General features: G+C 45.5%; 1 protein-coding gene across 1 annotated transcript; it reads right to left on the reverse strand.

Moving 5' to 3' along the window:
• Nucleotides 1-1,696: 1,696 nt before the first annotated feature.
• GINS3 (GINS complex subunit 3) lies at nt 1,697-7,556 on the reverse strand. Its single transcript, XM_066327565.1, has 3 exons — nt 7,365-7,556; nt 6,624-6,857; nt 1,697-3,576 (listed from the first exon to the last, which is right to left on the reverse strand). Exons 1-3 carry the CDS (start codon nt 7,536-7,538, stop codon nt 3,346-3,348), a joined length of 639 nt encoding a protein of 212 aa, XP_066183662.1. The 5' UTR covers nt 7,539-7,556; the 3' UTR covers nt 1,697-3,345.
• Nucleotides 7,557-12,626: the final 5,070 nt, after the last annotated feature.

A 12,626-nucleotide genomic window follows, 5' to 3' on the forward strand; every position in this document is an offset into this window, starting at 1 on the left:
TGGGGGCTCCCAGCAAGCCTGGCCAGCCCTCAGGGAAGAGGCTCCCCAGAGCAATTTCCACTGGGAAACAAAGCCCATCAGGCAGACTCAGTGTGCCCAGGGGAGGTGGAAGCTCACTATCTCCTCTTCCTTCTTGTTTTCATTCCTTGTCTCAAGCCCCCTCTGGGTTCTTTTTCACCATGGCCAGGACATACGGGATGGCAAATTTCTCCCTGGTGGAAGGGGTTTGGATTCCAGAGTTCCTCACCACTTCTCTCTTTCTGCAGCAGTCAGTAATCCTTCCCTTTCACTGCCAACCATGACATCCACTCTTCGAGTATGCTCTAATCTAGGACAAGGTAATGCAACCCACCAAACCCAGATTTTAATTGTGAACGAAGCTTTTGTTGTAGCTGGTTACTGAAAAACTGGTAGAAAATCACTAGCTGAAGATCAGAACAGCTTGTGCTCCTAACTCAGCCAGGTGCCACTGTGTCTCTCATAAAATTAATATGTGGTATTACAGTGTGTCAGTTCCCAGAACACTTCTTGTTGCTGCTCTTCCTGATTACTGCTCAAATTTTGCTTATTTTTCACTTGATTGCAATGAAAACATTTGTGGCAATACTGTAAAACGTGTCTATGGACTGCTTTGTCATAAACATCAGCAGTCCTTCAGTTTAAAAGCTGAAGGACATTGGGAGAAATAAAACTTAAAAGTCCTTTTCAGACCTTTCCCAGGTAGTTCTGTAATGAAGATTTATTGTACCATTCTGAAAACACACAAGTTCCAACTCCTCTAACTTAAAGCTTGCTGCAGTGCCTTGGAAAAGGACAGCTGTGTTCACAAAAATTAAAGAGCACTCCTATACTTCTGGACAGAAAAAAACTAACCAAGATTTACTAACCCAATACTGTAATTTAAAATTACAGGATCAGATTTTTTTAAGGGTCCTAAACTCACGGTTACTAGAAATGGCATTGCCTTCTTACAAAACGCCAGTGACATTGAAGACTACTTCAGAGATTTTTTTCCTCCCCATTCTGAAGGCTGTTGCACAAAATGTTGGCAAGTGAGCAACCTTCTGCTTGGATTTTGCATCCAGCAGTAGAGAAGAAAAATGTTCTTACAAATGCAGGAAAATTAGCTTGGCTAGTCACCAAAACCAGTCCAGAAATTGATGGAACTCATGATTTTGGTTATAAACCAGCTCCATCCCAAAGCCAACATCTCAGTAAAATAATATTTCCAGTTGAATGATGCTTCTTGTCACAGATAGACTTCAACTTGTTCCCCTTGCAGCACTGATCACAGCTCTGCCACAGTACATGAAGTGTTTGCCACAGTGCCTGGAGCAGCAGGATTGGGATAGAGACAGCCAATTCCCACCTCCCACCACCACTACAACAAAGTTGAGGTAACACAGAGTCATCCCTACCCATCTTATGTTCCTAAAAATGCAATTCATTAAAGCAATAGCTCATTCATTGGCTGGCAGGGTCTCTGCCAGAACCTGTCAAGCTGCCAGTCCCCACCTGGGCTAAGTCAGACAGGAACTATTTCTACACTGGTACAACTGCACGAGTTAGCTCCTGACCACGTTATCTGTAAGAGCAGAGGGATTATCTCTCATGGCCACACTTTTGTAGAGACCTGGACTTCCTCATTTTATTTTTCTGCTGCGGTGCAATTAACAGACTTTTCACATTACGAGCATTCCCTTACAAAACATTTATTCAAGATAAAAATCCAGAAATGGACAACTGACAAATGCACCAGCCATTAGGTGCCATTAAGTCATTAAGTGCAGCAGCATTTCATTCTGCACATACTTAAAATACTTTGTCAGGCAAGCTTCCAACTGGTCTCCTGTGGCAGGACAGCTGGCCCTGTGCAGCTGAGGGGGAGGCACCAAGATAATTGTGAAGGCACAACACTGTCCCCTGTCACCACCTCCACAGGCTGTGACTGTACATCTCTGGCCAAGGAACAGCCCTTTGTGCTCCAGGCCTTGTTTGAAGCATCCAACATCCAGGTGCACCTGCAAGTCCAGTAAGAGCTCCTCTGAGACTTGGATCTTGCTGTCACCTCCCAGAAGTGGAAGTGCTCAGCAGCATCAGGATCCAGCTCCTCTGCTCGGGTTCTCAAGGTTCTCCTTCTACAGAGGCACAAAAGCACCTGTAAGATGTCAAATACTGCTTCCAAAGGACAACCACCCTGATGACTGCAGGAACTAAGTCCTACAGAGATAACCATGTCTTCTTTCTCCAGTCCAATTGACTGGAGAGATGACTTGAGATGATCTAGGTTTAAGGGCATCCACATGGGATGATAACCACTGTGCTGTTTAGCAAATCCCAAATCCAGTCACTCCTACCGGCAAGGATGACATTTACCAGTATAGTTTTCCTAGATTCATTTGGACAGATCAGAAGGAAGGGAACTCAGTTCATTTGCTCTCTTCCTTCTACTAACCAAATTTAGAAAAAAGAAAAATGGGGAAACAAATATTTCAAAGGTTGATAATGGGGCAGAGTTTCCTTTAAAGTTTCTGCTTTTGATCTGGTCCAGACTCTTTGCTGCCTTGTTTCCTCCTCTGTAGAACACCCATCACAGAAACATATCCAGCACAAAGGCCACAAGCATCAAACAAGAACACTCTTTACTAAACAGCACCAAGGTCAAAAAGGTCAGAAAGGGAGAGAAAGGACAAAGCAGCAGCTGACCTGTGCAGCCACTTGCTGTGTGGGTTTGAGGAGGTATTTCAGGTATTTCTCTCCAGGGCACTGGCACTGTGTACAGGAGTCAGCAAAGAAAAACACTCCTGCCTCACAAAGAGCACCTGTTCCACCTCAGTGTCTAAGAAATGAAAAAAAAATAAAAAATTAATGCTGTATCACATTTTTTCCACATCACTGGGGCTCTCTAAAGAACAGGGAACCTGGAAACAACTGTTCATAGAATCAACAGCTGTTTTCAGGAGGTTGGGATGGGAAGGACAAGACAAAATACATTAATTACACTTCTTTCCAGATCTGGTATTGCAAATATCAATTTGGAGCAATAATTAGTATTTATTACCCGTGTAGAAAATCCTGTCATAGCCTTTCAGCCACCAAGCAAACACCTTAGCTGCATCTCCTCAGGAGTGCTACGAGTAAGCTGTAAGGCAGTGGTGTGATCTACTTTTTACACCCTTGCCCTCTGCCTTTAAAATTTTCACTAGTCTTATCCAAAGCTGTTACAGAGAAGAATTCCCATTAATGGACAGGGAGCCTGTCCCTCCTTAAATTGATTGATTTTTCTCTTCTATGACAGGCTGTAAATCTGTGTCCCCCACTGTAACTCCACGCTCTTCAAGGCTTTCAACCATCCACCTCTGCAAGCTTCCTTTTCCCGTAGTTCTGCACCAGACTGGAGGCTGTGATTTGAGAAGCCTGTCCCTTTTCCCAGCACTGGAAGTCATTCAGCCCTTTCTGGCCCACTTGAAAGAGAGCCCTTTCCAGCTGGTCCAGCCGAGCCACCAGCGCAGACGTGTCCTCGTTGTAGCAGTTCTGGGAGGAGTCCATGATGCGGCGGAAACGGGCAATGAATGTCTGAGGAGAGCAAACACAGTCACTGACAGCCAGCACACAGCCACCCCTGTGGAAACCCTCCTGCCATTAAAGGAATTTCCAACTGCCCTTCCCAAAAAGTGAAGATTAAAGATACCCCAGCTGTAAAAAAAGGCTTATCCCCCATGGATCCTTGCAGACACTGTGCAATCTTCTCCTTGGGTTTCACCAGTCCATCACCCCCACCCCATGGCATCCCCTTTCCCTGTTTCCCCACTGGCATTGGGGCCTAGTGTCCTGTTCCTCTCTTTCCTATGGTCACTTGCCCCCTGCCCTGCCCCTTGTACCACCCATGAACCTGAGACTCTATATAACTAAGAAAAACCACATGTTCTTTCTCTTTGGCTCCAGATTCATCTTCAGCTCACTGGAATAAACACTTGCTGGAAATTGATTTGGGGCTGGGAGCCTTCTGCTTCTCTTGCTGAGCTAGCCTGGTAACCTGTGTGGTTGTGTGAGCTTGATTGCTGCCTGGATTCTTCTCAAGCAGTTTTTCTACTGGGATTTAGAAAGGCTGCACTCCAAAAAGACACACTGCTACATACCCCCAGCTCAAACATGGAGGCCTCAGCTCTCAAAACTGAAAAGCCAAAGGTTTAGGCTCCTGTTGACAACAAGCCAAGGGTCTGCAAACAGAACAGCACTTGTTTGGCTGCAAAGACAGAACCACTTCATGCCTGAGCCGGGACAGCAAATGCCTGACCCCGGATGGGAAGCCAACACAGAGCTGGATTTTGGCTGCTTCCTCACAGCAGGCTTGAGGAGACCACAGGATACAACACAATTGTGATCTATCCTGTCTCACGTCTCAAAGCAGTCATTGCTTTAGAGCAGGAGGAATGAATCTCGTGCCACAGCACTGCTGCAGGAACATACAAGCTGCAAGTTGTCAATGTCCTGGAAATTAAGGCAAACTGCTGCTGCAAAGCATTCAGGATGCTAGAAAAACATTTAACCATGACAAAGGTAAAAAACCAAACCAATCTGCAACTTAGAAACAGCATAACTTTGAAATGCTAAGCAACAAAATGTATTTAAGGTATTTTATTTACCTCTCTATCTTTGCTTTTGGGAAAAAAAAAAAGGTCAGAACTCCATGAAAACTGTGCTTTGTTATTTCAGAAGCTGATTTTAGAATCGTCAGGACTTATAGGATAAATACATTATAAATTAGTAACTGTCACTTTGCCTTTGTCACTCAACAGTTACACTTCCCATTCATAGTTCCAGAACATTTTGGAGCAGGTTTTTAAGTCAGTTCAACTCCCCTCTTGTTTGCTTTTAAAAAGAGAAATCAAAACCTGTCAGGCTTTGATTTTTTTGTCAATAAGTAATGAGTTCTACTGTGGCTTTTTTTTTTCCTGAGATGTCCATTAGCAGAAAGAGGAAAGACAAGGAAAGGCGTGGGCACGTCCTCAATGCACAAAGCACATGTTCAGTGGACAACTCCAAGAAAGCAGCAGCACTTAAAAGCCTCTCTGCATCAGCCTTAATGTAAAGCACAGAGAAAGGAAAAAAATGCAATAAAAATCATCCCAGCCCAATTAGAGACCTGGCTGAAGAGATCTCAGAGCTGTTAGTGGTTATGTTTAAAAGCTCAAGAAGACTGAAGTCTGGTAACAAAGATGACATCTATCTTTTAAAAGAGAAAGGGAAGATGGAGAGGGAGAAAGGAAGAGCCAGGGAATTATAAATCCATCAGCATCAATTCCTGGAAGCCTACTGGAACAAAGAAGCAATACAGAAACTTCTGCAAGACAATAAAGGAATCACAGCCATCATGGACTTGCCAAGAACAAACTCCCAGAGCCCAGCCTGGTTTCCTGCTAGGGCAGGATGCCAGGCCCTGCACAGGCAGGAAAAGCAGCAGAGGGGTGTCTGCCATAGGGCATTCTTGGAAGATTTAGCCAGACCACCCAAAGATGGTCAGGAGAGGCAGCCATCATCCACAGCTCCTGTCAGGATGGAAGAACATACTGAGTGGAGTTCCACTGGGGTCCCTGTGGAACCAACTACTGTCTGAGATGTTAATTAATGAGCTTACTAAAAGAATAGAAGTTGTGCTTATTAAATCAGCAAGCAACACGCAGGAGAAATGATGGCTACAGCCATGTTGGGGAGCAGAACTTTTAATTTATAACAAACCTGACTAGTTAGAAACATGGTGTGAAAATAACAGGGTGTCATTCACCGCAGGACTAACAGAAGGTTTTACATTAAGGCAGAAATTGTACAAAGTCAGGAAATTATTTGTTCGCAGATGCAACTTGTACCATCTCACTGTGGACTGCAAACCAAACACAGACCCATGTGACTGCATCGTGACAAACCAGACGCTGCACCAAGATGAGCCAAGAGCATCACAGCCATGCAAAACTCACAAAGAAATCCTTTTGTTTTCATCAGCACAAGTCCTGAGCATGAGACTGCACTGCTGTTCAGGGCAAGGCACAGTGGATGCAGATCCACTGGAGAGGCACCAGCAGTGCACAATGAGGGCAATCAGAGGTTAGGAAGCATGACCCATAGAGAAATATCAAATGAACTGAGACTGCTGCAGGAAGGAAGAGAATAATCTGTCCTCAGCATTTACTTTGTATGAGACAAACAGAACAGAGCTTGTATTGCTGTGAAGGAGCTTTGGTTCAGACACTGGAGCAAACCTCCTAAGGTGAGGCTGGTGAGGCACTGAAAGAGATTGCCCAGAGCAGTGTAAGGTCTCTGCTTTAGAGAGATGTAAAGACAGGTATTGTTAAATAATCTTACATCTCCTCCAGTCCTATTTTGCAGGATTTTATGAAATGCCATATTTGCAGTGTGGAGACACCAAGCTAAAATTACACTCCTGGATGCACAGTGGAGGCTTCCAGCACCAGCCTGTGCAGCTGCCAAGAGGGTCATCCATATTCAATCCAGAAGTCATTTGGACCAAACCAGGATATTTTTCCTGAAGACTGCAAAGCAGCTGGGAACAAAAGGAAGACAGAAAAATGCAAATCTAAATTTCAAGACCTGATTCAGATACTTGCCTGCAGGATAGTCTGAGCTATCTCAGGATTCTCTGGATTCTCAAAATTCAGGAGCTGTGAGCCAAATCCATAGTAGTAGGGCCCCATTTTATGCAGATCGACCACATTGGCATCAGCACTGAACACCGTCCTCCAGGCTTCCTTGAAAATCTTTGGCAGTTCCACAGAGATGATTCTCCTTTTGCTGTCATGCAGCCCTTTAGCAAGCCACAGAGGGATTTCCAGCTTTGATCCCTGGAGGAATGAGAGAAGCCAAAGTTATCCTTGCCACCAGGTATGTAAGCATACCTGAAGCAGCCCCAAAGACATAGAGTGAACTTTATTAATGAAGATCCAGCATTACAAAAAGTCAATTTTGTTTCCAGAACAATCTTTTGTGACTGTAGCATTAACCAGACACACTTCAGAGGCGTTATTATCGCAAGATTCAGAAACTGGACTTTTCAGTTTAATAACTGTCGGATTACGAAACGGCAAGAGAAGAAAAAGAGGGGGAAACCCAAACAAGCAAAGCACGTACAATAAAAGCAAAAATAACTTTTGAGAAAGTAGCGGAGAGCATCACTGCAGTCAGCGATCACGAAGAGAGGGCGGCCGTGCCTGGGAGGCGCGACAGGGGATGGAGGAGGGCGAGCGACAGCCCCGTGCCCCTGTCCCAGGTCCGTGTCCCATGTCCGTGTCTCGTGTCCCTGTCCCATGTCCCATGTCCCTGTCCCATGTCCCTGTCCCCTCCCCCGTTACCTCCGGGATGGACTCGGCGCTGCCGGCTCCCTGCCCCAGCAACACGGCCAGGCGCGGCAGCGCGCTCTCGGCGCGCCCCGGCAGCTTCTCCTGCGACATGAGGATATCGTCCAGCGAGAGGAAATTCTCCTCCATGCCCAGCCCGGGGCCCACGGGGAAATACGCCTCGGACATGGCCGGGCCGCGCTTCCCGCCGGCCGTGAGGGACAGCCCGCCAGCCGGCCCGCGCATGCGCCGAGCCCGCCCCGCGCCCGCGCCGCTGAGGGGGAGCGGGGAGCGGGGATCGGGATAAGGAGCGGGAGAGGGATCGGGGATCGGGATAAGGAGCGGGAGAGGGATCGGGATAAGGAGCGGGGTTGGGATCGGGGATCGGGATAAGGAGCGGGGTTGGGATCGGGGATCGGGATAAGGAGCGGGAGAGGGATCGGGGATCGGCCCCGCGGCTGCCCCGCAGCCGGTGCCGTCCGTCCCCCCGCGGAGCAGCCCGAGCTGCGTTACGGGGGCGTCTCGGACTCGTATCAGGACAGGACGGGGGGAAGGACTCTCACTGAGATCGGGTTTTGTGGGGAAATTCCTCGCTGTGAAGGGTGGTGGTGCCCAGAGAAGCTGCCCCATCCCTGCAGGTGTCCAAGGCCGGGGTTCGGAGCAGGGAGGTGTCCCTGCCCGCGGCAGAGGGTGGAACGGGATGGGCTCTGAGGGCGCGTCCAGCACCGAGCATTCCCGGGATCTCTGCTGTGACAGGGCACAGCTGCCCTGTAGCTGTACCCAGCGCCGGGCCCGGGGCTCGGGACGGCTGCTCCAAAGGCAGGGATGTTTCCCTGCGGCTCCCGCACCCGCCCTGGCTGTGGGCAGGCAGCGCTGCCCGTGTGTTTGGCTGTGCCCGTGTTTCTCCTTGGCAGATACGGACGCGGCTCGGCCCGCAGGGCGCAGGGTCGGGCTGATGGATGTGGTGTGCTGAGTAGGCGCTGCCAATGAACTCTGCGTTTCAAGGGGAGGCTACAGCCCAAAGTAATTTATTTTAGTGCTGTAATACAACGAATCAAGTCGTGTTTTGATGGCAGAATCAAACACCCTGTGCTGAGTTCTGGGTTTCTGTAAGGATAGAAGCAGTGGTTATCCCCCATTTTGATCAGAATTTTGCTTCATTTTAGAACCTGGCCTTGCGCACTTTTTTGCTCGTTGTTTCAAGAGTAGTTAATTTTTCATCAGATTAAAATTTTCTTGCTATTCCCTGAGCTGTATATGCTGAAAACATTATATTTTTTTTCTATAGATGGTGGTCTATAAAATAACATTTAAATGATCTAGTAAATATTTCAGTCTTTGTTCTGCTGAGGAAGGAAAATAATTGAGCAGTGTTGAAACACCTGACAATTTCCCTGAGAAATAATCACGGAGTTATTTATAGAGGGTCTGATGATTTTTTTTAATGACATTTTCAGTCCATGACTAAGGCGTAGCCCAATGCATCTTTAATCATCTTCTAATTCTTACGACCTCAGCATTCTTCCTGCTGCTGTTTGCTCAAGCTGGATCCACTGTTATTTGCTGCTGTTTTGTCGTCATTAATTAACGTGCTGGTACTTTAACATCTTCATCAAAGTCAGACCCGTGCAAAATAATAAAATCTGAGCCAGTTTATTAAATCTTGTGCTGCGTTATTTCATACTGAGAAAAATAAAGCACAGTGTGGGCTGAGACCTCAGGATGATGTGCTTCCGTCACTTCCATGTCCCCTGGGTACCATGGCAGTCTGTGCTATAAAAATCCAGCCAACAAAGCAATGGTGAGGGTTTGTGAGCTGTGTGAGCAGGAGAAACGTACCCGTGTGTGTTTGTCAGTGTGACACCCACACACTGCTGGCTCCAGTGTCCCCTTTGCCCATTAGTCAGGTACATTAAATACTGACAGCAGCTGTAAGGGCAATGTGTGCCCCCAGAGAGAGATTTAATGCAAAGGTCGTTTTTTGTAAGATGCTGGATTCTTTTCTATAGCACAGAAAACAGATATTATATTAATTTTAGCAGCACTAAATATTGTCCTGCACTGTTTTTGTGGTTTGGTTTTTGTTTTTTGGGTTGTTTTTTAATGAGGGATTAAGACTCTCTGTTTGGAAAATAAATCCTTCTATCTGTGCACATTTTCCAGATGAGTTGCAGAGTGATTTCTGAAAGCTCTTTCTAAAGGACAGTTCTGATAAAATTATAAGTTGCTGAATTGGATTAGTAAAATATTCCCTGCTTAATGAGGTTTAAGAAACAAATCTCTCTGCTAAATATGAAAGCGTGTACTTTGTGAGTGAGAAGAGAGAACTAAGCAAATGGAATGTGCTTTTTCCGGGCTGCACAGCTAAGACATCTGGAAAAAGAAGAAAGAAAAGCACAATTTCCCTGTGTCCTGAGATGCCTCCATGTGTGATACAGAAATAAGCACCAAGGTGCAGAAAGCCCAAAGTACCTGCTAAAGCTGAAAGAACAGAGGGAATGATGTTTATACTCACTGTAAAATCAGTTGAGGAATGATTCTTTTGTGAGAATTTTAAAGAATAATGAGTTTGGTAGACAAAATTATGTCACCTCTCTTTGTACTGTGTTTGCCTTCTCATCCCAAGAAAGGCACCAGACAGTTCTTGAACACTTGTGTGTGAATCTTAGTGTAAAAATATGCACAACAAGCCCAGCATCCTAAACCGTGTTATATTTTCATAAATATGATTTCAAGACCTTCCTGAAGGAAAAGGAATATCCTGTGTTATAACTGATATATGCCAAAAACCAAGTAATGACAGAGAAAAGTGTTACAGAGTTAAGGCTGAGCTGTGATGAATAAAATCCAAATTACTTGAAGGTACAATAGATAAATTAGAGGATTGCAAAGTGCAGGAAAGAGTAAAATCTTAGAAATCGAGGATCAGCCTGTTTACATCTGATCTATGTGCTTCTAAAAAAGAAAATCTCGAATACCACAGAATTCAGCCAATTTAATATCGGATAAATTTGGGGGAGCAGGATTGTCACCTGCTTCTTCCCAGCCCTTTGATCAGAGCAGGCCGCTGTCTCTGTGTGTTGCAGAGCTGCTGAGCTCTGTCACGTCAGCATCTGCATGTGAGATGGTGACAGAGGCAGCTGATAGAGCCATCCTGGGGGAAATAAGTAGCATTAAATACAAGAAGTAAGTCAGCTGACAGAGCCGCAGGATGCTGATGAGAGGAGGAAGTACCTCTCTCCCTGTGGCCTCTCCTTACCTCACTTTTTAAGGTCAAAGTGGGAGAGGAATCATCAGTCTCTACATATTGGACTAAACCGCAGCATAAATTAAGGTTAATCTTGAGTCTTTTCCCCTTCTGGGGCAGAGAGGATTACAGAATGATTTGCTTTTCTCATTTGCATGTGTTATCCAGCAATCAGAAAGGCTGGCAGGGTTTATTGCTGCCTTAACATCCCTCGATGAGACGTCTGATGAGCCAGAGTTCCACTGTCTGACCCCAGCCAAAGGATCCTGAGTGGAACCCGGACGTGCTCTGTTGGCACCTGTTATAAATATTGGGGAATTAATTCATGTTTTATAGAAATGTACCATATCAAATAATTCTACTTCCACAAAATAAAAGTGATGGTGAAACTACAAGCTGCTTCCAGGAATAGGGGGAGCCACCCATCTGCAACACAAAGGAGGGTGTCCCCACCAGGAGATGGGTCCTCTCTGAAGATGAGATTGTCAACAACGTGGTGATCAACATCTGATCAGAATTTTATCTGCATTGGACTGGGTGGGCATGCCAATGCCAGATTCCCATAAATGTGATCAGAAACCTCAGCCCTGCCTGGAAAACCATTCATCAGACCGGCAAACAGAGAGAAAAGAAATATGAATATGAAACACCAACGGAATGGGCAATGGAATGAGGCAATCTCCCCTCTGGCAAGAAAAACTGTATAAAAATCAGCCCTGCAAAGGCAGACTTTGTAAACTGGGAGGGATACGGCACACGGCCGGGTCTGAGGTTCACCCAGTATCCATCCCGGGCTCGATGCCGTCCATTGATTGTGGCTTTTTCCAAAACTCCCATTTCGCAGTATTTTCTAATAAAATGGCATATCGATGAAATTGGGCTGATCATTTATTACAGCAGCCCTGAGAGCAGGGCTGGAGGAAGGCAGCGCACACTGTACCTAACACACATCCCTCACCCACAGCCCCGGGCGGAGTGTCTGAGTTGCTTTAGCTGATTATTTACTAAGTAAGTAGCCGATGCTACTTAACTACTCCTTTCCCTCCTGGAAGTTACGCTCAACAAATTTGCGTTTCCTAATCGGTTAACTTGCCCGTGGCAGTGGGAGACTTCATTTATAAGTGGTGCTGTGTTTTTGCTTCCCCCTTTGTTGTGCAAATACAGATGTATAACTCCAGTAAACCAATTGGCTTCAGTGGGATTACCCTGAGGGAGTTAAATTCTGCGTCATATGAATAAATTCTGCTCTCCAAGGACGGGTTCTGCAGTCCAGCATAGCTGCTTTTTTTTTTTTTTTTTTTTTTTTTTAAGGGAAAGGGATAGCAGCACAAATCAGTAGTTAAACTGAGGAGATAATCACTTTCCTGTTCGATTTATCTGCAAATGTGAGATGTTCAGCAGCAGTAGTAAGGACACACCATAGTCATATTTACATTTCAGAGTATCATTCCTTTTCATGTGGAGGAAGTGTGGAGGATTGTGTCCTCACATATCCACCCATATTGCAGATGGGAGAACAGCCACAGATGAAATTACGGGATTTAGGGTAACCAAACATCCTATGGGAAGGATCTTTGGCTTCCATCTTCCTGCAAGGGTCTCTTAGAGAAGGCAGCAGGGAATCTGGCCAGCTTATACGGTGAATTTCAAAATCTTTTAAACACTTTCTAAAAAAGGAGTATTGAAGTCATAAGATCAACCAGATGCTATAGCTGACATTTGCAAAAATAATTCTGAAAGAACAAAAACATTTCTAGAATTCCAGTATTTTTCCCAACTGCCATTCATTCTGTTATTATGCAGGAGTGGATTCAGCACTTTGCAAGGCTTTTTCAACCATTGTATGGGTTTCTTTCTGGTAAGTGGAGAGTCACAGTTAAATCAGCAGCAGGCATTTGAAGAAAGTTTCTTGTTTTAGGGAGTGGTGCCATGTTGCTAAAACTTTTGATGGTTTAGTTGGGAATGCTGCCAAAATTGTTGTTGTTTCTTCCATTTGGAGTTCCCTAGATGACAATTCACTATTGGTTTTT

This window comes from Sylvia atricapilla, chromosome 12, assembly GCF_009819655.1.
Source record: "Sylvia atricapilla isolate bSylAtr1 chromosome 12, bSylAtr1.pri, whole genome shotgun sequence".
NCBI classification, from domain to species: Eukaryota; Metazoa; Chordata; class Aves; order Passeriformes; family Sylviidae; genus Sylvia; species Sylvia atricapilla.

Excerpts from the sequence above, each read along its gene's own strand:
- GINS3 (XM_066327565.1), bottom strand. The coding sequence starts at position 7,538 with ATGTCCGAGGCGTATTTCCCCGTGGGCCCCGGGCTGGGCATGGAGGAG. Across the intron at positions 6,858-7,364 it reads GCGCCGAGTCCATCCCGGAG|GGATCAAAGCTGGAAATCCC; the intron begins GTAACGGGGGAG and ends TCATTCCTCCAG. Across the intron at positions 3,577-6,623 it reads TAGCTCAGACTATCCTGCAG|ACATTCATTGCCCGTTTCCG; the intron begins GCAAGTATCTGA and ends TGCTCTCCTCAG.